Source organism: Rhinatrema bivittatum, chromosome 4, assembly GCF_901001135.1.
Source record: "Rhinatrema bivittatum chromosome 4, aRhiBiv1.1, whole genome shotgun sequence".
Taxonomy (NCBI): Eukaryota; Metazoa; Chordata; class Amphibia; order Gymnophiona; family Rhinatrematidae; genus Rhinatrema; species Rhinatrema bivittatum.
The window spans coordinates 110863099-110890598 of NC_042618.1; the positions used below are offsets into that span (position 1 = coordinate 110863099).

At 42.2% G+C, this 27500-nt stretch overlaps 1 protein-coding gene across 4 annotated transcripts in view; it reads left to right on the top strand.

Moving 5' to 3' along the window:
* Positions 1-27500, top strand: part of DNAL1 (dynein axonemal light chain 1) — a 106905-nt gene that overhangs the window by 13212 nt on the left and 66193 nt on the right. For 2 of the 4 annotated variants that reach the window (XM_029598665.1, XM_029598669.1), the window contains exons 2-3: positions 14204-14242; positions 22906-23015. In XM_029598665.1, coding sequence (XP_029454525.1) covers positions 14204-14242; positions 22906-23015 — 149 coding nt within the window. Of the gene's footprint in view, positions 1-4836; positions 4896-6365; positions 6369-14203; positions 14243-22905; positions 23016-27500 lie in introns of all 4 variants that reach the window. The other 2 variants (XM_029598667.1, XM_029598666.1) reach the window with 2 other exon arrangements.

Here is a 27500-nt window from a genome sequence, read left to right on the forward strand (position 1 = left end):
AGAGGTATCGGGGTCCACTGATTCTGGTGGCTCCAGAGTGACCCAGAAATCCATGGTTTGCAGATCTAGTAATTATTATGTTGGAAAGTCCTTTATGATTCTGGCAGGGACCAATTTGCTTAGAACAGGTGGATCACTTCGATCTCACGGCCTGGCACTTGAACAGAAAAGGATGAGTTAAGAATTATTCAGAGAAGATTATTTTAACTTTGTTGCAAGTCCAAAGGAAATCAACTTCATTAGCGTATGTTTGCTTCTGGCAAGAGTTTGAGTCTTTTCAGGAGTTGGGTATTGTTCTATTTCAGGCCTTGATTCTAGTCATCCTGGCTTTTTTACAGAAGAGCTTGCAGAAGGATCTAGCTTTGAGCTCCCTTAAGATGCAAGTAGCTGCATTGGCTTCTTTTAGGGGGATAGTGCATGGTTCATCTGTAGCCTTGCATCCAGATGTGGTATTGTTGCTGAAAGTAGTGAAGCAGTTGGTTCCTCCGTGGAATCTCCATTTGGTCTTAAAAGCTATGTGAAAGCCTCCCTTTGAGCCTTTGTAAATGGCTGTTGTTAAGGATCTTACTCTGAAGACACTGTTTTTCATGATGATTTGCTCAGCAAGGTACACTTCTGAATTTCAAGCGCTCTTGGGTAGGCATCCTTTCCTTTGCTTTTTGGAGGAAGGAGTTTCTATTTGCACAGTTCCATCTTTTTTGCCAAAGGTAGTTTCCGCTTTTCATCTCAGTCAGTCGATAGAGTTGCCAGCCTTCAAGAGACCACAAGCTGGTTTTACAGTGTAATCACAGGAGCTCTATTTTCTAGTTATTTATTTAATAAAATGTATGAATCGTTTTAAAGATTTAATTAAAAATCACCCAAAGCAATGTATAAAACCACAAAATAAAACAATAACATAAATATAATAAACATAAAACAACTAAAATGCAAAATAGAGAAGTCTATTTCAGCCTCTCCAATCTCCAAATACCACAGGGTCAGTAAATATGTCTTTACCTATCCAGCTGACATCCACATGCCTCAAAAGCTAGAACCATGTCTTTAATTTCTTCTGAAATTGCATTGAATCTTTTCTTCCCTAACCTCCTAAAGTAATTCTTTCCACAATTTAACAATAACCATGGAAAAAGCCCTGTTTGAGGCCTAATATGATGGTAAGCTTTAACCGAAGGAAGCTGTAACTGATATTGAGTCCTCCAAAGACCTATTGGAATGATTCCAATTCAGCCAATTTCTCACGGGGTGTGGACAAGTCCCTCTGAATATCTTAAAAGCCAAAACTAAAATCTTGAATTTACATCGTAGTTTGATTGGAAGCCAGTGTAATTTCAATAATAGGGAGGCTACTGATACTTTCCTCTATCTCCCCTCAATAACCCTGACAGCCATATTGTGGATTACTTGTAGTTGCCAAATAACAGCCCATAACAAACTTCAATAAAATGGCATTACAGTAATCTACTACAGCCATCACAAGGGCATATGCCACTGATTTTCAAGGCCCAGAAGTTCCAAAATGGCCACAATTGATGTACCATCCTCAGGCAGACATAAGCCATTTGATCCATCCCACATACTGCATGTGGTTCTCTAAATTCCAGAGGTCATCTAACTTAATATCTAATGATTTTTCAACATTTCCTGCTGTCACCTTCACATCCTCAGTATTAAGACAGCACTTCTTTAAACCTACTCCTATCTACTGCACCTCAGTTTTCTTAGAATTTAAAACAAGACCACTTTTCAACCATTCAGTCATCACACCCATACATTCACTAAACCACTACAAATTAGACACCTTATCACGGTCCAAGGTTACCAAAATCTGAATATCATCAGCATAGACATACAAAACAAACCCAAAAGAGCAAATCCACTTTCCTAAAGATGCCAAATATACATTAAAAAAAAGCAAAGGTGATACGAACTTAAGAACATCAAGCCCAGCATCCTGTTTCCAACAGTGCTTGGAAAGCCTAGACTTCATCATAAATTACGAAAAGTTGCATCTCAACCCTACAGTTTATAGGTGCGATTATAAACACGTGCCTTTGCAAAGCTTTTCTTCTGGAGGACAGGATTCACACTTTTCAAAATCTGGCCTCAACACTAAAGCTCCTTTCATATCCCACAGCTTGGCACGTTCCCACTGTATTGGGTCACATGGCAGCGGCAATGTATGTAGTCCCTTGCACACGACTTCACATGTGCCATATGCAGTGGGGTCTGAAGTCCCAGTTAGATCGCTAACCTTGACTCAGCCAGTGATATCTGATGTGGATTGATGGATGAGTCCTGATGTCTTATGGTTGGTGCACCTTTACAAATCTCTACTCATCAGATAATGCTAACTACAGATGCCTCCATGAAGGGATGGGGCACGCGCGCTCGCACGCGCATATCTTGTTCTTCAAAACACAAGGCCTTTAGTCCTCCAGCGAGAAAACTACATGCCATACAATATGCTAGCCGTGCCTTCTTGCACATTCTTCAACACAAAATGGTGATGGTATACAAGGACAATCAGGTGGCCATGTTCTACATAAACAAGGAAGGCGGGTCTGGTTCCAAGATACTATGCAAGGAATTAGTATTGACACTGGAATGGGTGCTGACTCACTCGATACAACTGCAGGCAACCTACCTGCCAGGAATAAGAATTACGGACGCCGACTGCCCCAGCAGAATCTTTCACCACCAAGAATGGGAGCTGCATTGGGACATGGTGCCTCCCTATTCCAAAATTGGGGAACGTCCTGCATAGATCTCTTTGCCACCAAGTACAACACAAAGCTACGGGAGTTTTGTTCTCTGTATCCAAGCAAACAAAGACTGACTCAGGACACTTTTCTGCTCATGTGGGCAGGGAACCTATTGTATGCATTCCCTTCAATCCCATTAATAACTTGAGTGATACAGAAATGCATCACGGACAAGTCCGAACTCATCCTAAAAGCGCCAGCATGGCCCAGACAGCCCTGGTATGCCTACCTCATGCATCACTCCATACAACGACCGATCCTTCTTACAAATAGATAGGACCTTCTAATGCAGGAGAGGACCTTCTAATGCAGGAGAGGGGAACACACTGCAAGACTCTCTTCACTTGACAGCATGGAGATTGAAAGGGAAGTACTAAGCCATCTTCCTATTCCGATGGAAATTCAGGACATTCTTATCTCTTCAAGAAAACCGTCCATGAGAAAAAATTATGCAGCTAAATGGCATAGGTATCGCCACTGGTGTATGTCTGTTGTGCTTGACTCCTTTAATTCTTCACAGGAACAGTTACTTAAATACCTACATTTACTGTATATTTATGAGCTAGCAATTTCCTCCATAAGAGTGCACTTCAGCACCATAGCGGCATACCATGCTTCTTTGCAGGCAGCCTCCATATCTACTCACCTCCTCGTATCTCATTTCATGAGGGCTGCAATGAGGCTCCGACAACATGGCCAGCTGTACCTTCGGACCTAAATGTGGTCTTGAAAGCGTTGATGCGCCCACCTTTTGAGCCAATGCAAACATCTTCATTGAAATTTCTCACATGGAAAGTATTATTCCTATAACCTCAGCCCGACGAGTCAGTAAGCTTCAAGCGCTAGTTCACTATTCTCCTTACCTATAATTCTACCATGACAAGGTCATCTTGCAAAAACTCATCCATCCTTCCTTCCAAAGGTAGTTTCAGTTTTTCATTTGAATCAAAGCATAACGTTGTCAACTTTTCTTCCCTAAACCATATTCAAACAGTCGGGAAGTTCTATTGCACACTTTGGATTGTAAAAGAGTGTTGGCCTAGTATAAGCAAAGAACTAACACTCTAAAACTAAAAAGAAAAGCCCAGCTTTTTCTTTCCTTCAACCCGAATGCCCCTGGATTCCCAGTGACTAAACGGACACTAGCAAACTGGCTAACTCAATGCATCCACTTCTGCTATTCTACCAGATCCGAGCATTTGATTTCAAGGATCAAAGCCCATCAGTTGACAGCTATGTCTTCTTCGATCACCCAGCTTAGACAGGTGCCTATTTAGGGCATTTGTAAGAGCAGCAACGTGGTCTTCGCTACATACCTTCACCTCTCATTACTGCCTCCAGCACCATACCAAGTTGGATGCATTCGTGGGGCAGGAGATATTTCATCATGCCACTAATTCTTAAGACTGTCCACACTTGGCAGGGATATGCTCCACAAATAATCCTAGATATATCCAAACGTATAAACAGTTTCTGACTGAATATCTGTGCTTAGTCTCCCTAGCTAGGATTTCTCAGACAGCATGGATAATTCAGCCTACTTATCTGAGGGCAAAACAAGTTTGCCAACCGTAAACTGTGCTTTCCTTAGATAGGATGAATTAGCCATGCGTCCCCACCCACCTCCCTGGACAGTCTCAATCCTTCTGCCTGCTCTGTGTCTACCTTCCTATACACTCCTGTTTCTTTGCTATCTAATCAACTGAGGAGAGAGAGTCAGTCGCATGGGAAGGTACCATGCAGGAGTGAAGTTTTGAATGTTCTATGAGAAATTCCCGCACCAGGCCACCAGGGGGCGCTCCCAGACAGCATGTCTAATTCATCCTGCTATCTATGGAAAACACTGTTTACGGTAAACAAACTTGCTTTTCTCAGCATAGGCTTTATCTCTGGTGTTCATCCCTCTGAGAGAAGGTTTCAGGCGTTACCAATTCTTATAGTTCCCCTGCTCATAGAAGGAAGAGGTTATTCTTGTTTTGTTATGGATTTACTGAGAGACTGCAGGTGGCACAGTAGCTTAAGTACAAAGTGTATAGTGAAACTTTTATTCTCTGTCTCCATCTTCTGGTAGGGAAGAAAATCCATCCATCTGGCCTGTTCTTTTAGGACTCCAGGAAAGAAAATTAGTAGGTAAGAACCAATTTTTCCTTCCTAAACCAGGATATATTGGGACTAATCTGTCTCTCAAATTTACTGCTAATGCCCTTTTTTGTACTTGCATTGTGCCAAAGAGAGCTTCCTCCTGGAGTTCATAGGATGTAATTTTTTTAGGCAACATATTAAGATGCACTTAGAAATTCTTCCTAATCAATCCAGTGGCACCTAATATAATTGGGATTATTTCAGTATCTTTCTGTTGCATTTTCTTGGACCCTGATTGCATCTGTTGGTACTTAGGATCTTAGCTTTCTTCATATGATCCATAGAATAGTCACTGGGTAGTGACACCTCTTTCAACAATGCTATTGTTTTTTCTCCTTCACCACAATATCTGGTTTTCTAGTATTGATCTTTTTATTGGTGGAAGTAGGAATATCCTAAGTGATCACAATTTCTTTGTTTTCTTCAGTTCTGCTCCAGTATTTGTTTGATACATCTCTGATATAATGTATACAAGTTTTTGTTTTTTTTCTAAAGCTGTTTTCAGTTTTAGAGATGTCTCTGTAGTGTCTCCATACTACGGTATCCTTTTCTGTACTGTAGCAATACTAAATCCTGCCTAAAAGGTCTTTACAGTTGCTGAAGGGGATACTGCTAAAATGTTTCCTCCCTAACACATTTGTAATACTTTTGAATTATAGCCATAGACATGTTGAAATCTTCAGCTCAGTGTGTGGCAGCATCCAAAAAAGCAAAAAGAATATTAGGAATTATTCGGAAAAGAATAAAGTACAAAACTGGAAATATAACAATGCCTCTGTATCATTCCATAGTGCAGCCACACTTTGAGTACCATGTGCAATTCTGTCTATGCACCTCAAAAAGTTTAGCAAACCTGAAAAAAGTGCACAGAAGAGCAACAAAAATGATTACATGGATGGGCTGGTTTATTTATGCTAAACAGGTTAGGATAGCTTAGAGAAGAGATGATATAGGGGATATGATACAGATTTATAAAATTATGTGCGATATGGAGCAAGTTAAAAGATGTGGCAGAAAGACCAAATGACTGCCGACATGGTTAAAAGGTGAAAGTGGCTATTATAGGCAAAAGAATATTCTTCAAAAAATGGAAGGAGGATCCAAATGAAGAAACTAGGAAAAAGCATATGCAAAGCATTGGTAAAGCAGGCAAAAAGAAAATTTGGCTGTAGAAGCAAAATCTTATAAAGGGAATTCTGTTTTAAATACTTTTGAAGCAGGAAGCCTGTGAGGGAATTGGTTGGATCATTAGATTATCAAGGGGCAAGAGGGGCATTTAGGAAAGGCATACCATAGCAGAAAGACTAAATTACTACTTGCTTTAGTGTTTACTGAAGAGAATGCTGGTGAGATAACCATGCTGGAAACAGTATTTAATGGTGATCATTCAGAGGAACTAAAACAAATCACTGTGCACTCTGAAGATATATATTAGGGCAAATTGACAAAGAGAACCAGATGGTATATAGCCCAGGGTTCTGAGAACTATAAAAGGAAATTTCAGACCTATTACTAGTAATTTGTAATCTTTCATTTGTTGTACCTGAAGATTTAAAGGTGGCCAATATAACACCAGTCTTGAAGGGCTTCAAGGGTGATCCATGAATCTATAGACTGGTGAGCTTTATGTCAATGCTGGGAAAAATGGTAGAAACTATTCCACTGGTATACAGATTTTTAGAAGTCATCTGCTTCAGTGATAAAATGTGCCATTTATTATTGATGTTGATATGCTGAATTCAAATATGACAAACCAGTTGATTGGCTACTGTTTCCATGATATTTAAGTTTTTATATTTCATGTCTGTCTATTGCATACATAGTACATAGATAGAGTTTTAATAATAAATTGTAAACTTAGGTCTTTTCATGTATTTATGGTTAGATAATATTTCACCTGTCCTGTTTGTTTGTTTGTTTGTTTATTTATTTATTTATTTAGCATTCTTTTATATACCGAGGTATAGCAGACGTTGCCTTCACTCCGGTTTACATTATAACAAACCAGTTACATTTAAATCCATAACAGTATAACAGAAACTGAATCAGAACAATAACTTAATATCAGTCAATCAATATATTTATAAATTAGATATATGGCAGTATATAAATCTAGTAGGGAAACGGATGATACCGAACAAAACGAGAAAGGTTTCTGTGAGTAGGAGGGAGATTGCTGGCATAAAGTGGATGTGATCCAAGATTTATCCTCTGCTGTCATTGGGTGTGCAGCCATTGCAAAACTGTGTGAGTAGCCAAGCTTTAAGTTCTTTTTTAAAAGATTTGAATTTGTTTTGCGTAATGAGGTAATGAGTTCCATAATTTAGGGCCGATGATGGAGATGGCTCTATTTCTTGTGGAGGACAGCTTGGCTTGTGGTAGTGAAGGAACATCCAGCAGAATTGTACATGTTTATGTAACACTTTAAAACTTAAATTAGCAAAAGAGCTGTAAAAATAACATTTACTAGGAAATTAAAAGCCACAAACTATTTTATATATATATATATATATATATATATATATATATATATATGTGTGTGTGTGTGTGTGTATATATATATGTATGTATGTGTGTATATGTATATATATATATATAGTTTGTGGCTTTTAATTTATGTATTTGTTTAGTCCTTATTCAGTGGCTACTCAGATCTTCTTGGCTGGTCTATTGTATTCTTTAAATGGAGCAGCTCTTGTCACTGTCCAGAAATAGTCTGCAAGCAGTGATGGGTTCCATTTGCCCTGATGCTGTTTTTCCATTGCTGCAACTTCCTGGTGAAATTGCTTGCCATGCTCATCGTTCACTGCTCCTCAGTTTAGTGGAAAAAAATCTAGATGAGAGTGCAAAAATTGTATTTTAGTGACATGTTATAGCCAAGACTTTTGTTTGCATTGAGGAGGTTTTACACCAGCTCCTTATAGTTGTCTGCCTTGTTTCAGAGAAAATGTTACCATTCACTGCAATGGTTTTCTTGCCGTTTTTTCCTTGCCATGCAATGCATGGTTAAATGCATCATCTCGCAGAAGTTTACAAATCTGAGGGCCAGCAAAGACACTTTTTTCTTTATCTTAGTTTTACTTAACTTGGAAGTTTACCCCCTGAGATATTGGAAGGCTGCTTTAGTTTTGTCTATGGCCTTGACATGGCACCAAACACTCAAATCGCTGACAAAAAGACTGCTCACTATACCTTCATGGAAGGAGAGTTGAAACTTGCAAAATGAAGCTTTATGAACAGCTTCTCTGATGCAGAAAGATTCTTTGAAACATGGCCCATGTCAGATTATGACTTCTAATTTGTAATCCCATTTCGATCTATTGAGGTGATGATAGGAACATGAAAGCCATTAAAATAAGTTCAATTTGAGTAACACTAATAGCTTATTTTATATGCAAAAAATCATATTAAAAAAAGGACTTATGGACTGATGATTGGTGAGAAAAACAATGAAAGTCTATTGACCGGTAGTGTTTATTATGATGGTCCATTAGACACTACTTTGCCTCCTTTTTTTTTTTTCTTCCTCCTATCAGGTACTAAAGTAGGTTTGTACCAATTGTTTTGCAGACATTTAAAATTTCTCTACCTCTTAGTTCTTGTGGAGAGCAAGATGAAACAGGCTTTCATATTGAGATTTGTTGGGTCCTTCTAGGTGACCTGGAATGGTCATTGGCAGAGACAGGATGCTGGGCTCAATGGACTGTTGGTTTGATCTAGTATAGAACATCTTATCTTACCTATATACTAGGGATGTGAATCGTGTGCCTGATCGTTTTAACGATAGGGTTCAGCTGGAGGGAGAACAAAATCTGATCGGTAGAGATGTGAATCGGAATCTGTTCTGATTCCAATTCACATCGCTAATTTTTTTTTTTTTTTGAGAGGTCCGAGCAGATTAAAAAAAACCCACCCAACCCTTTAAAATTGACCCCTTAGCTTCCCCCACCCTCCCGAACCTCCTCAAAACCTTTTACATGTACCTGGTGGTCTAGCGGGGGTGGGGGGGGGGTCCGGGAGCCATCCCCTGCACTCATACCCTCCACGCCGGTATCAAATGGCGCCGATAGCCTCTGACCTACTATGTCACAGGGACCGACCCCTGTGACATAGTGAGGGCAAAGGCGATCGACGCCATTTTGAGTACTGGCATCAGACAGCCGGAGTGCAGAAGGTCGCTCCCGGACCCCCGCTGGACTTTTGGCAAGTCTTGTGGGGGTCAGGAGGGTCCCCCAAGACTTGCCAAAAGTCCCTGGGGGTCCAGTGGGGGTCCGGGAGCGATCTCCTTCACTCGGGCCGTCGGCTGCCAGTAAGCAAAATGGTGCCAATTGCTTTTGCCCTCACTATGTCACAGGGGCTGACCGTCGGTCCCTGTGACATAGTGAGGGCAAAGGCGATCGGCGCCATTTTGAAACCAGTCCAGCACCGAGGGTATGAGTGCAGGGGATGGATCCCGGACCCCCCGCTAGACCACCAGGTACATGTAAAAGGTTTTGGGGGGTGGGGGAAGCAAAGGGGTCATTTGTAAAGGGTCGGGGTGGGGATTTTTATCGGGCCATCGGTGCCATTTTTATTAATGGCAGCCGACGGCCCGAGAGTAGGAGATCGCTCCCAGGACTCCCAGTAGATCACCAGGTATTTCTAAAAGGTTTTGCGGGGGTTTGGGAGGGTGGGGGAAGGTAAGGGATTAGTTTTAAAGGGTCAGGGTGGGTTTAGGAGGAGTTTTGGTGTGCCGGTTTTCCCGCCCTCTCCCCAAATAACTCCCGTTAGTGGACACTAACCCCATTAACGATTTTTCACGATAAATCGGGGGAATTTCTATTGTTTCGCGCACTCTAACGATTTTTGACGATTTAAAAAATATCTGACGATTTTTTTTAAATCGTCAAAAAACTCCCATTCTCTCTCACACACACACTAGCTCCCATTCTCTCTCACACACACACTAGCTCCCTTTCACTCACACACACACAGTAGCTCCCTTTCATACACACACTCACACATACAAACACACACACACACTAGCTCCCGTTCACTCACACACACACACACACACACTAGCTCCCGTTCACTCACACACACACAGTAGCTCCCGTTCTCTCTCTCTCACACACACACACACTGGGTCCCATTCTCACACACACGCACACTGGCTCCCATTCTCTCTCTCTCTCACTCACACTAGCTCCCTTACACACACACACACACACACACACACACTAGCTCCCATTCACTCACACACACACAGTAGCTCCCATTTTCACACACACACACACACACACACAGACACAGCTCCCGTTCACACACACGGCTCCCATTCACACACACACACACACGGCTCCCATTCACACACACACACACAAACTAGCTCCCATTCACACACACAAACACACTAGCTCCCATTCACTCACTCTCACACTCACACACACACGCTCCCATTCACACACTAGCTCCCATTCACGCACACACACACACACACATACTAGCTCCATTCACTCACACACACACACACACACATTAGCTCCCATTCACACTCACACACACACTAGCTCCCATTCTCACACACAAAAACACACACACACTAGCTCCCTTTCACACACACACACACACACACACTAGCTCCCGTTCACTCACACACACACACACACACACACACACACACATTAGCTCCCATTCACTCTCACACACACACACTAGCTCCCATTCTCACACACAAACACACACACACACAGTAGCTCCCGTTCACACACACACACTGCTCCCGTTCACACACACACACACACACAGTAGCTCCCATTTTCACACACACTAGCTCCCATTCACACACACACACACACATACACTAGCTCCCATTCACACACACACACACACACACACACTAGCTCCCATTCTCACACACTCACACACACACATTAGCTCCCATTCTCACACACTCACACACACACACACACACACACACACATTAGCTCCCATTCTCACACACACATACACACACTAGCTCCCATTCTCACATACCCACACACACACACACTAGCTCCCATTCACACACACACACACATGCACACTAGCTCCTATTCTCACACAAACACGCACACACACACTGGGCCTCTTCTTCAGCCACCAGACACACACACTAGCTCCCATTCTCACACACACACACGCACATTAGCTACCATTCTCACACACACGCACACACGCATTAGCTCCCATTCACACACACACACACATTAGCTCCCATTCACACACACACACATGCACACTAGCTCCTATTCTCACACAAACAAACACACACACACACACACACACACACTGGGCCTCTTCTTCAGCCACCATCAGACCCTCTCCTTTTTCCATTGCGGGATCAGATCCACGGCAGCCCTCTCTTTAGCCACTGCAGGATGGGATCCGCAGTGGCCATCCTGTAGGCCTTTAAAGCTGCCACGGGAGATGTCTAATATACTGTTAATGTAGTTTATAGAGAGTTTCTCTAAGTTTCTATATGCTTTCTGTTAATTATTTAATAAAATACAACAAATATTCTTTTGTTCAATATTAAAATTTATATCCGTTATGGACCAAACCATCCAAGCAACATCAGGCACTTTTTGCTAGTGTTCTTATATTCTTATTGTTAATATTCAGTGTGGACCTTTCATTTTATTTCTTTAAAGAATAGGTTTCTTGTGTATGTTTTGGTTGTGCTTAGGGTTTTTTATCTGGCAGTTCCCTCCTGTTCATTTGGGTTTCTAGCTCAGTCAGAACTAGGGCTAATTTGAAGCACCAAAAGGCTTTGCAACTTCCTAGGGATTTTCCCCCTATTTTTTTATATTGTTTTCCTAGCCCATTTATTGTAGTGCAATCCTCAGCCAGGGCCCCATGTACTAGGGCTCCTTCTACTTTGGAAGTGGGTTTGTTTTTGGGTTTATGTTTTTTGTTTTGTTTTTTTTACAAAGATGTCTTGCACTTTGCTCATCCAGACATAAAATAATTAATTTTCTTGCTTGCTTTAAACATTTGCTTTATGTACTCTGGAGATCTGCTGCATCTCTAATTCAACTCCCCAATGGTATTTGTCTGATCTGACTTCAGAAGTACTTGATCAGTAACTGGAATATAAGACACAGAGGAGGAGCAAGAGTAAGAGAGTCCCAGTGAATGACAAGAGAGGCCACAAGGAGGATAATTTTCAAAGCCATTTACTTATTTATTTAAAATATATATGATAGGTTAGGCCAATGGTCTATTGAGTCCAGCATCCTGTATCCAATATGGCTAGTCTGATATACCTGGGAAAATTGGCCTGGCTGAAAATTGCCTTCCCTAGAACAGCTAAAACGTAAGCATGGGGTTCACAAAGCATGTACTTTTAGCTGCATTAAAAAGGGCACTTCTGTGGGGGAATGAAAGTGTGTGTGTGGGCTGGAATTTTTACTTTTTAACACGTGCTTCCATCCTTCCACTTCCTTCAGCCACAGAAAAAGGAGGTGCAAAGTCTGTGGGTACGTTTTTTACCAGGTACCCGCATAAGTGAATTTTCAAAAGAAAAACTACATGCATACTTTTAATTTTAAATTGCCTACCAGGTATACAGGTACAAAAGTACCCACAAACTTTGTGCCTAGGTAGACTACTGAAAATTGCCCCCTAGATTATGAGATGGATGAAAAAAAAAACAGAAGTTATACAAACCAATCCTTTAATTCTAGTTACCTTTTAAAATTGCCAGTGTGGCTTTGATCTTTGTTGCTGACGATCCAAGCCTAGCATTCACTTGGGAATTTCCTCCAGTTTCCCAGCTTGATAGAGACGTGCAGGCCGATACAGTACAGTGCGTTCCGATGGAGCGCACTGTTAGCCTGTCGTTGGACGCGCGTTTTCCCTTACCCCCCTTATTCAGTAAGGGGCGGAAAAGGCGTGTCCAACCCGCCAAACCTAATAGCACCCTCAACATGCAAATGCATGTTGATGGCCCTATTAGGTATTTGCGCGCGATTCAGAAAGTAAAATGTGCAGCCAAGCCGCACATTTTACTTTCAGAAATTAGCGCCTACCCAAAGGTAGGCGCTAATTTCTTCCAACACCAGGAAAGTGCACAGAAAAGCAGTAAAAACTGCTTTTCTGTGCACCCTCCGACTTAATATCATGGCGATATTAAGTTGGAGGTCCAGAAGAGTAAAAAAAAAGTTTAAAAAAAAAAATTTTGAATTCGGCCCACGGCTGTCGGGCCAAAAACCGGATGCTCAATTTTGTCGGCGTCTGGTTTCTGAGCCCGTGGCTATCAGCGGGCTCGAGAACCGACGCCGGTAAAATTGAGCGTCGGCTGTCAAACCCGCTGACAGCCGCCACTCCTGTCAAAAAGGAGGCGCTAGGGACGCGCTAGTGTCCCTAGCGCCTCCTTTTGCCCGTTTTTACCGCCGGGCCTAATTTAAATACTGAATCACGCGCACCGGCAAGTGGCCGGTGCGCGCGCTAGGAGAGCGGGCATTCGTCCGCTCTCCCGCGGACTTTACTGTATTGGCCTGATGGTGAGGTAATCCAGATTAATTCTGACTATTATAACTGATAGAGAAGTCAAGCACAGTGGAAATGGGTTATTCCTCTTTGCTTGAGGTATAATTCAATGTAGAACTGGTCAGCTTTGTTTGAGAAGGGAGAATAGATCTGTGCAGAGATTCCTAGGCATAACCGAACTTTATTTCATAAAGGTGTTTGCACTCGGGGCTAGAAAAGTATGCCAACAGAAAAAAAAGAGACAACATATCTTATTTTAGTATCATTTCCTATAGAGAAACTGGCCTTATAAGATTGTGCTGTCCCTCTTGTCCCTTTTTAATGTGTGTCTATTCCCCTTCACCCCAATAACATTTGTACCATTTATCCAGTTTCATTTATATTTGTGCCCCAGATAGAATACCCACTGACCTTGGCTCACACTTTTGATGTGGCCCTGATACCCCCAATACTTAGTCTTTTGTTTTTATTTTCTATAGGGAGACAAGCCAAGCCAGTTCAGTTGAAATCTTAGGGAGGTCAGAGCATGTTGTGATATCAAACATTTTTAAAACTGTCTTGCCATTTTCCAAACTGCCATAGTATTGGTTTGTGCCTGTGGTCACCAGCCAACTCCATTTCTTGCCTTATTTTCTGTAGGAAAAAAATCTTTGTTTGATGCATTTAATATACAGAAATTCACATAAATGTCATAATCATGCAAAATTCTGTACCAAAAAAGATAACGTAAAAAGATAAGTATCGTAAAATGTTCCCATATTTCCTTGTTTTATTTATTTGTTTAGGCAAAAGCAACAACTATTAAAGAAGCCTTGGCCAAATGGGTAAGTATACAGAATGCAAAGTACCTTTCCTCCTTATAAGTGATATTAGCAAAACAAAAGTCTGAAAATATTTCTCAGTACATCAAATAGGAATTTAAAGAGGAACTTCAATTTAGCTGGCTCATAAATTGTCTAAGTGACCAGCAGGGGTATAGGTCCATCAGGGTAGGAAAAATCCCATATCTAAAATCCAGTGCCTGGCACTGGATGGGGAAGAGACCAGTGACAGATTTTGGTGCACCAACAGTACCTAAGTGGCACTGCCTGAGGTTGGACAACAAAGCAGCTCAGGGGTAGATCCTGTGGCAAAACTTTAAAAATTCTGAAGCTAATTGGCAAATATTTCCATCTTTTTATATTGTATTATACAAATAAAGTAGTTTTAGACCAGTGGTTCCCAAACTTTTTTGTGTCATGGCACACCTGGCATTGGGCTCACTTCATCATGGCACACCATCACTTTTCCTGTCCCCCATTTCCCTGGCATCATCATTCTCTCTCTTCTTTCTTCTCTTTCCTCAACCCCATCACTTTCCTTTCACTCTTCCTCCCCTGCATCATCACAAAAATGAAGACACAAAAAATAAAGAGCAAAAAAATAAAATAAGCAAAATGACAAAAAAATACGAAACAAGGAAAAAATATTCCTGGTTCCTACAAAATTTTGACTGGTGGCTAAAGGGTAAATTTTAAGAACCCAGCACACGCAAAAACCATGAGATATGCATAAGGCCGGGCCGAGCATGTGGCGAACGCAGTTTGAAAATGGCCCGGCCATGCACATATCTCCCGGTACGTGCAGAAGTGCCAGACTCTGTGAAAGAGGTGGGCCGGGGAGGGGTCTAGGTGGAGGTCGACTGGGACAGCACTTAGGCACTGTTCCGGGGAAACGAGCACCGGCAGCTGGCTGGCCCACAAAACTTACTTCATCCTCCTCTCTGCTACCACTCTTGTGAAGCGGGACCACCACCACTCTTCTCCAATCCCACAGTACCACTCCTGTTTCCAGGGATCTATTGAACAGGTCCTTCAGCAAACCCGCCAGCACATCTGAGTATCCTAGGGTGTATCTCATCCGGCCTCTTGGTCTTGTCCACTTTCAATTTGCCTAGCTCCTCTGAAACATTCTCTTCTGTAAATGGAGTTTTGTATATCCATGCCCAATTTCAAAGAGGTAGAACTGTAGGGATAAGCCAGTCACCCTAAAAAAGGAATGTGGACTGACACAAACTTTTATAGGGACAAGCAACACAAGATGGAGGTCCAGCCATGTGAAGGCTCCTGCAGTTTTATTGCCTTTGGGAACTACACAGAGGAGAAGAAGTTGCTATTCTTCCTATTAAGCATCTAGCTTCAAATTACAATTTTGCTGGTACCACCAGACACAAACTTGACCAAACTTTCTATGTTTTGTTTTTTTTTAATTTTCATTTTCAAGCCAAGAGAAACAGTTATGATAATCCAATACAATTGAAAAAGAATACAGTAAGCAAAAGAATATATACCTAAAAATACAAAAAACTTCAACTCCAGAAGTTGATTTGCCTTAAATGAATTTTGAAACAAATTAAGAACACAAAGGGGCGGATTTTAAGAGCCCTGCTCGCGTAAATCCGCCCAGATTTACGCGAGCAGGGCCCTGCGCGCCGGTAAGCCTATTTTACATAGGCCTACCGGCGCGCGCAGACCCCGGGACTCGCGTACGTCCCGGGGTTTTCGGAGGGGGGCGTGTCGGGGGCGTGTCGGGGGGCGGGCCCGGTCGTCGCGGCGTTTCGGGGGCGTGTCGGCAGCGTTTTGGGGGGCGGGTACGGGGGCGTGGCTACGGCCCGGGGCGGTCCGGGGGCGTGGCCGCGCCCTCCGTACCCGCCCCCAGGTCGCGGCCCGGCGCGCAGCAGGCCCGCTGGCGCGCGGGGATTTACGTCTCCCTCCGGGAGGCGTAAATCCCCCGACAAAGGTAAGGGGGGGGGTGTAGACAGGGCCGGGTGGGTGGGTTAGGTAGGGGAAGGGAGGGTAAGGTGAGGGGAGGGCAAAGGAAAGTTCCCTCCGAGGCCGCTCCGATTTCGGAGCGGCCTTGGAGGGAACGGGGGGAGGCAGCGCGGCTCGGCGCGCGCAGGCTATACAAAATCGATAGCCTTGCGCGCGCCGATCCAGGATTTTAGTGGATACGCGCGGCTCCGCGCGTATCTACTAAAATCCAGCGTACTTTTGCTTGAGTCTGATGCGCAAGCAAAAGTAGGCTGATCGCGCTTCTTTTAAAATCTACCCCAAAGCATTTGAAACACATAGACAAGACATCCATACATACCACACACATACATTCCCACTAATTCTATAGTATTAAGTCCAGTTAGTAGAAAAACCCAGTAATTGTAAATGGTCTTTCATATTAGCAAGCAGTAAATTATGAAATGCCATCTGGCTCTTTTATGCTCCTGAGAAACTCGCCTTTGCATAAAAAATAATATCCAGTCTCTCTATATGCATCCAATTTGTCAAACATTGAATTCATAGAGAAGCGGGAGGCGATTCTGGTTTAATCCAGCATTGCAAAATACAATGAAAGCCCATTATCAATGCTACATAAATAAAGTTCCAATTGTCCTGGGAAACAGAAATCAGAAATAAAGATGACCTTAATAACATTATATTATATGATGGTCTCACTCCCTCCTGTGACCTTATTAATCATTAAAAAGACCTCTTCCCAAAAAGGAAATAATTTGTTATACAAAAATAATTCGTGAGGAAGAGTTCCGTTCTCAGTTTTGTACAAGGTACAATCATCTGATAATACTATACTAATCTATAATATATATATATATATATATATATATATATATATATATATATATATATATATAGTACAATCATCTGATAATACTATATATATAGTGGGGTAGATTTTATAATTTAGCGCGAACGTGTACTTTTGTTCGCGCACCAGGCGAACAAGAGTACGCGGGATTTCAATAGATACTCGCGTATCCATTAAAATCTGGGATCGGCGCGCGCAAGGCTGCCAATTGGGCAGCCTGCGCGCGCCGAGCCGCACAGCCTGCCTCCATTCCCCTACCTAAACCACCCCCCCCGCCCTATCTAAACCCCCCCACCTTTATCGCCGGATTTACGCCTGCCGGAGGCAGATGGAAATCTGCGCGCGCCAGCGGGCTGCTGGCGCACCATCACCCGACCCAGGGGCTGTTCCGGGGGGTGTGGCCACGCCCTGGAATGCCCCCGGGTCGAAACCACGCCCGCGGCACCGCGTCACGACCGCCACGCCCCCCGCCACGCCTCTCCATGCAAGCCCCGGGACTTACGCGCGCCCCGGGTCTTGCGCGAGCCGCCGAGCCTATGCAAAATAGGCTCGGCGCGCGGGGGGGATTTGGGGTAGGTTTTCGGGGGGGTATGCGCGTATCCTACATGCGTACCCCTTTGTAAATCTACCCCATATAGTATAGTATTATCAGATGATTGTACCATGTACAAAACTATATATATATATATATATATATATATATATATATATATATATATATATATATAGTTTCTCTTTGGATTCAATGTTTGACAAATTGGATGCATATAGAGAGACTGGATATATATATATATAGACTTTGACATTATCAATATAACTGTGTTGTAATAGCTTAAAAAATAAGTATTGATACTTGGCATCTAATGAGATCTTTGCACAATGCAAAAAGCACTGAATCACTGCTTCTGAAGAGATTTCTATCCCAATATTAACCGGCCATTAGTGGGCCACATCCTGAAGTATTTCATGATTGGTGTTAATCGTATTTTACTTGTACCAGTAAGCTAGCCTTTTCTTTTTCCTCCCTATAGAACAAATAATTTGCGTCAGAGATTCCACATGAAATAAATCTCCACAACCTTTTTGTAAAGATTGTACGTAATGCCATATCTGCAAATAGGAATAAAAATGAGACCATGGAAGATCATATTGTTTACACAATTGATCAAAAGAAAAAATATATTCCCTTCCAAAACAATACAAGGCTATAATATCTATGATACAATATTTCAGGAATGGATGAGAAAAGGTATTTTTTAAACAGGAGAAAAATCAGGATTACCCACCAGGAAGAGCAAGCCTGAAATTTCAGAGGAAGTACCCCCATCATTTACATAATGCCCACCAAGCTGTATGAACTGACTTAAATAAAGAACAAACTTTAATATTAGCTGTTAATGCTCCTTCTGGCATATGAAGCAGACCCAGTGACGAAAAGGGAATTACCTTATCTGCTGTTAATTCTTTGTACAAAATGCATAAGAAGATGTGACTCATTCTCACAAAAATCTGATTTGACTAGCAATATTATAAAATCTAATATCTGGGAGATTTAAACCTCCAAATTGCTTTTCTCTCAAAAGCTTCACATTCTAGCACCTTTACCACACCATAAAAAAGTTAACCAATAGTGATTTTAAAAAAGCCAAATCCTTATTTGGTATCCAGCAAGGCATTATTTGTAAACAATATAACAATTTAGGAAAAAGAATAATTTTATATTTTATTTTTTATTTATTTATTTAGAGTTTTTATATACCGACAATCATGAAAACATATCTTGCTGGTTTACATAGAACGGGGGTGCAATAAATACATAGAACTAGAACTGTGGTGACAGAAGGTACAGTTACATTTAACAAGGGTGGCCGAACTTGGAGAAGGAAGAAGAGAGGAGAGGATAGAAACGGTTAAACAATATACAATTTAAATGTAGTATACAAAGTAAATGTTATATATATAGAGTGTACCTCCCAAATAGTGTTAAAGGTAAATCCATCCAAGCTTGAAGTTGGGTTTGAAATTCAGTTAATAAGGTATGTGTGTTTAACTGATATAATAAAGATTCATCAATAGGGATCCAGATCCCTTAATATTTAAGCATCAGTAGCATGGGATAGACTTAGTTTTTGGGTACTTGCCAGGTACTTATAGCCTGGATTAGCCACTGTTGGAAAGAGGATGCTGAGCTTGATGGACCCTTCGTCTGACCCAGTAAGGAGAAATGACTCTGTCAGTTTACAGCATATTATCTTCAACAGCTAGGGCTTCCGATTTATGTGCATTAAATTTTAAGCCTGCAAATTTTCCAAATCAACTAAATAGGTCTAAAATAAGAGGTAATGCCTGCACGGGATTGCCAAAAAATAACATATCAGCAAATAAATACAACTTCTGCTTTAATATTGAGTACCAATAGTTCTATAGATAAAAGATACAAAAGAGGTGACAATGGGTATCCCTGTCGTGTGTCACAAAGAAAGTGGAAATAATGATGAAACAGAATATTAACTCTCAAACGAGCTTGCAAGGAATTCTTCAATAATTTAAGCCAAGATACAAAAGAACCAGAAAGCCCATACTACCATTGAACTTTATCAAAAGCCTTTTCGGCATCAAGGCTCACTACAGTACCAGCCCTATTTGCAACATACGGAGTATATAAAGCATCAATCGGCTTCCTAACATTTTTGATGCCATGTCTCCCCCTCACAAAACCCATTTGATCTTCTGAAATTAGACATGGAAGTATCATACCTAATCTCTTAGCCAGAATAGAGGCCAAGATTTTTACATCAACATTAATTAAGGAAATAGGACTGTATAATCCTGGATCTGTAGAATCATTCCCAGGCTTAAGAAAAAGAGTAATTAAAGATTATCTCCCAATGGAAGCTCACCGTTGGTTAGACTAAAATTATACATAACCAATAAAGGTTTCATCACTAGGGGAGATAAATCTTATAATACTAAGACCCATACCCATCTAATCCCAGTGGTTTAGCCAACTTCAAGCTTTTAATAGTAGAATCTACCTCTAAATACGTGATAAGAGCATTCAAAAATTGAGATTGCGCTTCAGAAATCCGAGGAATATGAAACCCCTGGAGAAACAGAAAAGCAGCTTCCACAGCAGTAGATTGAGCTGAGTAAAGTTTAGAATAATAATCAATACCTCATTCAGCTGTTGTGTGTCAGACAGTTTCTGTCCCTTTGCATTCTTCAAAGCGCATACATATTGTCATGGTTTAGTACCATGAATCCACCTAGCTAACAATTTCCCTGGCTTATTACCAAACCGAAATAATTTACTATAATATCTATAATGAGCTCTTATCGCCCTTTGATGTGATAACTGATTTAGAGTATTCCTGACATCTAACAATTGTGATTCAGCATTCAAATGTTTGATATGAAGGGATATAAACATACTTCAAATGAAAAACATCATATCTTCAAGCTGAAAATCAATACTACCGTGTAGTCTATATTTGATAGAATATGGAAACTTCATACATAAAGGCGAGCTTCTTTTTCAAAAATGTTAGCTCACACACTGCAGATTATGCGGCATATCTGATGTAATGACAGTCAATTATATGGTTTTGAGACTGTATTCTCTGGATTCAATCATCGGTTTCCATATTTAATTTTTGTCCATTTTTTAGAAATAATTTTTTTAATCAATTTGTAACCATCGATAGGCAGTAATAAATCACTTATCATTGCAGTGCTTGTACAGCTTCTAGAACAACCCGACCTGGCTCATGTTTCGGAGGCTTCTTCAGGGGTGGTGAAGTTGTATTCAATATATAAACATAGTCAAGTGCTTAGACAAAAGTATAATCTCTACATCCCTATATTTATTAGTTCTAGCCACATAGGATATAATTTCCCCATGCAAGACTGCCTTCCTGGCTTCCCACAACATTGCAGAAGAATTTGACTCGGAGGAGTTAAAATCTAAATATTTTTTCCATTTCTCAACCAAAAATCCTTTAAAAGCAGAGTCATAATAAAGCTAAGGATTAAGTCTCCATTTTAATGCCTGAGAAACAGGATGTCTAAGCCACAGTTGAAAGGAGATTGGAGCATGATCCGAAATGGTAGAAACCCAATATCTGCAGACCTTAACAGGGGGAATAAGCTATCTGAAAGTAGAAAATAATCCAGACGAGAATAACAATCATGAGGGGCTAAATGAAAGGAAAAATCATACTCCCCCTGGATGCAGTACCCTCCAGATATCTAATAATTGGATTTCTTTCAAAAGAAAGGGTATCCCTTTTGTACAAAAGATATCCTTAACAGATCTGGGCGGTTTAGCCATTGTAGGATCCACAACAAAATTAGTCTCCACCCAGCACAATGTAGTGATCTGGGAATTGACTTAATAAGGAAACCAATTTTGCAAAAAGTGAATGTATATAACATTAGGTGCATAAATATTACAGAAAACACATTTCTGACGAAACAATTTCCCACTAACGAGAAGTGTCTGAAATCTGTTGTTCCATATGAAAAGTCAAATCTTTATGAAAAAGAGCCAACCCCCTTTTGTCTGCTAGAATAAGAAGAAAATAAAGTTGTCTAAACCAACGCACGGTGACGCAAATAGACTGGGAGGGAACTTTCCTATTCCCCTACCTAACCTTCCTACCTTTTCCTCTCTCCTCCCCGAGCCCTAAACCTACCCTAACTCCTCTAAAAAAATTTTTGTTTTCATATTTACTTGCTCTAAAGAGCAGACATAAATTGTGCATGCCGGCCAGCTGTTAGCGCATGCTTCCCCGGGACAGGACCCAATGGCCACTGTCCCAGTCGGCCTCTGCCCTGGCCCATCCCTTTCTTCAGGCCCAGCACTTGTGTGGGTACCAGGGGTTACACATGTGGCTGGGCCCTTTCTAAAATGCGCTCAGCCCAACCACACACGTAACCCTCAGTGTTTTCACGCGTGGGCCTTTTAAAATTGACTTGTCAGAAAATAATCTTGAAATTCTCTGCTCAGTGTGCTGCAGTGGTAAAAAAAAGCAAATAGAATGCTAGGAATCTATTGTAGAACCACACTTGAATATGTTATGCAATTCTGGTCGCCCCATCTCAAAAAAGATAGAACAGAATTAGAAAAAGTATAGAGAAGGGCAACAAAAAATGATTACGAGAATGGATCGGCTTCCCTATAAGTGAGACCAAACAGGTTGGAGTAGATGACCAAGAGGGGATATATATGTTTTATACTTGTTATTTACATGTTTATATCTTGTAGCCCCTGAAGCAGCCCATTTTATGTGGCGAAACTCATCCGGAGTTGGGCTATAATTGAGCTACTTGCTTTTATAATAATAAAGAATTTTTAAGGACTTGAGAACAAGTTACTAGGGAATTTATTTACGCTTTCAGATAATACTAGGACTAGGGAACTAGCTAGTAGTAGATTTAAAACAAATTTAAGAGAGAATTGTTTCATTCAATGCACAATTAAAATATGGAATTTGTTGCAAGAGAATATGGTCAAGCCTAATAGTATAGCTGAGTTAAAAGTTTGGACAAGAGGACAGATCCATTAACAATTAGCTAGATGGACTTGCATTTCTTTATCTCCTGCTTTTAGGAGTGAGCAACATGGTATTAACTTTCCTGTTAGGCTACTAGGGACTTTCAAAAAAACATCATCCTTTATCTGGACTGGTCACTGCAGAAATAGGTTGCTGGGCTCAATGGACCATTGGTCAGAGCCTCTTATGTTCTTATGCTGATATCTCCAAGCAGGAATACATAGGAATTATGACTATTGTCTGTCCTGCAACAGATCTACACTGTATTTATTGTAACATTCTCTCTTCATTAGGAAGAAAAAGCAGGTCAGAAAGCATCTGAAGCCAAGGAGGTGAAGCTTTATGCTCAGATTCCTCCAATAGAGAAGATGGATGCATCCCTGTCTACACTGGCGAACTGCGAGTAGGTTCAACAAGCATTCCTTAGTTGTACTTCAGACAGCTGGAAAAAACTGTATTCAATGTAGGTTTTAATCAGGGCTTGTGCAAGGGTATTAGGCAAGCTAGGCAAACCTTCAGCCTAACACTCCCACCCTTCCATTAACTTTCAGGCCCATTGGCTACCCCTCTTCTGAGATTTTGTTAATTAAACTCAACAATCATGATGCCCCTCCCTCCCAGAACAATCCTGTAAAATCATGTAATTATACATAGGGAGGACAGTTCTCAGAAGTCATTTATCTGGGTAAATACTGATTTACCTGGGTAAATGTTTTGTTTTAAATTGCCCATACTAAAAGCACCTAAAATGACACATGGTTCGATGAGAAAGTATGATCATACTTTCCTTTTGAGAACTGGTGCAGAGTCTGTGAGTAAAAGTGCCCACAAACTTTGTATTAAAATACATGGTTTTGAAAATTACTCCCATACTTTTAAATATTAAACTTTTGTGTGTGTATATGTATGTGTGTAAAATATATATCAGAAATGTTTCAGAAATCATGTCATGGTGTCTGATGAATGTGCCATCTGTGATTCTGAGGACATACTACAAAAACAAATCAAGACATGCATAATATTTGTAAATGAAAAGAAACCTATACTGCAGGGGTGGCCAACTTCTGTCCTCGAGAGCCACAAATAGGCCAGGTTTTCAGCATGTCCACAATGATTATGCATGAGATAGATTTGCAAACAGTGGAGGCAGTGTAAGCAAATATCTCTCATGCATATTCATTGAGGATATTCTGAAAACCTGGCCTGTTTGTGGCTCTTGAGGACTGGAGTTGGCCACCCCTGCTGTACTGCATTGGCTGAAAGTAGTCTCTGAAATAATTGGCTGGCTTCACTGGCTGGGCCGAATTCAGATTTTTTTTCTTGTACTATTCACTGTACAAAAACATTTCAAATTCATTTTTATTATCTCAGTAACAGTGACAAACTTCCTCCATTACCAGAGAATAATACAAAACACTTCAGAAATGTCACTCAGAACCTGTATAGCAAACCTGCCATACTAAAACAGCACTAACTTTCAGAACTCAAAAAACAACAATCTATCTATGAAAAGGTAGTAATGCAAATATTTTGCTAGGCCCTAGAACAGCATTACTGTTCTTCTCAGCAGAGAAAAGGAGAAGCCAAGTGTTTGCTATGGGCTGAGGGCTGGGAATCACTTCCCCTACTAACTCTCCTTGTAGATTATTAGCTCTTTTGGGCAAGGACATATTGTACCTGAATTCTAAAAATGCTGTAAGTTGCCTTGGGTATTATTTGGAAAGGCAAGCCTAAAATCCAAACTTATTATTAGCAATATATACCTCCTGTTGGGAGAACAGAATTAGCTAGAGTACAGAGAAAATACATCAGCAGAATATCTCATGTTGGTCACATATGCAGAAAAACCTTCACCAAATACAGAATAAATGACCACAAATTATAAATAAAAATATATAGACAAGCCTGAACTCTTGTCCACTCCAGCCTGGTCCCCCTTTCTCTACTGTTCCTTGCAGGACAGGGAGGGAAAGGGAAACAAGAGGGAAGGAGAGTTGCTGGATTAGGGAGTAAAGTGGCTCTTCCTTGATGTGCTCTATCTGCTTCTGTCTCACCCCTCTCCTGTTCCCTGTACACTGTCTAGAAGGGGAAGGGCTGAAGCAGGAATCAGCTGCTCTGCTACCTGAGATTGGGGTCACTGTCCAATAATGTCACTGGGGCAGAGCCTTGTGCACTCATGCACAGTGAAACCCCTGGTGCCGCCCCCAAAATTCTTGCACTCTAGACGATCACTTGACTGGCACTTTTTAAATTCCTGCTCATAACCCTGATCAGTCCAGACCAGTGGGTTTTGCATCCCTACCAGCAGATGGAGGCAGAGAGCCAAAGAGTTTGAGGCACAGCTACATAACCTAGAGTGCCACCTGCAGTCCCTCAGTATTTCTCTGTCTCCAGCAGATGGTAGAGGTGCAAACCTGCAGTCTGGAGTTTTGCTAAAAAGAAAAGAAAAGAAAGAATTAACTTTTAAGAAGGTTTAGTGAGGAGGAGATGCTCCCTGAAGTGTTAGGTTCCTTCATGGGCCATTCTTCAGGTTGAGCCAGGCAAGTGGGGGGTTGGCAATCCCTGAGCAGCTTGACCTGCAGCGGTTCCAGGTTGCTGATAGCCAAGGGTTTTGGTTCCCTCTGCGTCCCTGAAGCCTTCTTCCCAGATTCTTGCAGCAGCAAAGTATCTTTATGGGGTTTTTGTTTGTTCTGCTGTGGTTTGTTTCTTAGATGCCTGGGCTGCTCCTGCCTCTTTAAGAGGTTTGTAAAAAATAAATAAAAAGAGGAGCAGTTGAGCGATGGCTGCTTCCTGATAAGCCAGGGCAGGCCAGGTCTGGGTAGGTAGCATCGCAAGGACTGTGACTCGCAGCTACCTGCTCGGGGAGTCGGAGGCTGAGCTGCACAGCCAGTTTTTCCCCTCTTGTACCTTAGTTTCCCGCCTGCTGTGGCTGCATGGTGAGGTGTGTGTTCCGAGATGGTGCCACCGGCTGATTCACACCATGAGAAAAGTTGCTGATCGTGTGGGCAGTCCTGGGGGCACTTGAATTCTTTGTTTTTATGCTGCGATTGTGTTACGAGGGGGTGGGGGGAGGGGGCTGAGCCCAGGTGCAGGACCATGTGATTTCAGGGCCCAGTCGATGAGACAGCAGGGGATCTGGAGAGTCTTGCTGGTGGGAGAAAACTAGATCCAGGAGTAAAACTGCCTCGGGACATGGTGATTCTCTTCTCCCATTGTTGCCGGTTGTGGCAACAGCACAGGAGTGGGGGGAGAGAGGATCAGACCAGCTCTGGGTCTGATAAGGAGGAGGATTTGGGTTTCTCCTCTGAGTTTGTGCTGCTTATGCATGAGGCATTCCTGGCCAGGAAGAATGTGAGAGCTAAGCGGTCTGCGGGCCTTCAGTTTCATTCTGCTTCGAAAGTGCCATGGGCTTCCTCATCTAGGGGGTCAGGAGTCCTTCTCTGCCGCCTGGGGCTGGATCATCTGAAGGATCAGGGTGGCTCAGACCTGAATGACCTGGATGTTGTTTCCGGGGATGTGCCTGTCAACCCTGGGGACCTGGATCCTAATCAGGTGGTAGATAAAGACATGGCAGATCCAGAGGAGATTTCGGTAGCAGAAGGTGATGATCCCTGGGTGGTGTGGCTGTTTTGTAAGGAGGAGCTGAAGCCGCTTATTCCTCGTGTACTGCAGGAGCTGGGGATTAAACTGGTTCAAGAGGAGTCTGACAGTGAGAGGATGGACCCAGTTTTGGATGGTATCCGGGAACCGCCTCCGGCTTTTCCACTCCCAAAAAAGATCAGGAAGCTGGTAAGCTGGGAGTGGGATTTCCCGGAGGTGGATCTGACGTTAGCTAGGGCTATGGCGAAGTTGTATCCTCTGACTGAGGAAATGCTTCAGCTGTTGCAGTTGCCCAAGATGGATGCCTTGGTGTCTGTGGTCACCAAGAAGATGACGATCCTGGTGGCAGTGTCTGCTGCCTTAAAGGCGATTCTTCTGAAGCAAATGCTTGAGGTCTCGACTTTGAGTCTACGAGCTGCGATCTGTGGTAGCCTCATGCAAAGAACATGTTTGTGCTGGGTCCAGAAGGCACAGGAGAGGACTTCAGCCACAGCTGGCGTGGAAAATCAGGCAGTTCAGGTGGAGGCTTGAATTACGTATGTGGCTGATGCTCTTTATGATTTGATCCGAACTTTGGCCAGGAGTATGGTCGCAGCAGTTTCAGCCTGTTGCTTGTTATGGTTGTGAAACTGGTTGGCTGACATGTGGTCCAAGTCACAACTTTGTAATCTCCCCTTTAAGGGAAAATTGCTGTTTGGAGAGGACTTGGAGCAGTTGATCAAAGTGCTGAGAGAATCAAAAGGTCATAAGCTGCTGGAGGACTGGAAGCCGGCACAGAAAACCTTTTCGCCTAGTTCTCGTTTTCAGGAGGGTCACTGTTTTTGTTCCCTGAAAAGCTCTGCGCCAGTTGGGGGGCAGAGGCAGGGGGCTGGGCAGCAACAATCCTTTCGAGAAGCCCGTAGGAATCCCAGAGAGAGCTCCAGCCAAGGAGTTGGGGCCAGTAAGACCTCTCAATGAGGCCGGTGGGGTCCACGCTCTCGGTGTTGCAGTGGGGGGGTGCCATCTATCACTTTTCTACGAGGAGTGGACCAGGATTACCTCTGATCAGTGGGTCCTAGAGGTAATAAAAGATGGCTATGCTTTACAATTGTCTCAGTTCCTCAGGGAGGCATTTGTGATCTCTCACTGTGGTTTGGGAGGAAGGCAGCAAGCGATTCGAGTGAAGTTGGAGTCCCTGCAGGGTCTGGCACCATAGTCCTGGTGCCGTGGATGGTACTTAGTTTATTTCATCGTACCAAAGAAGGACGGGTCCTTTCGCTCTATTCTCAATTTGCAGAAGGTGAATGTG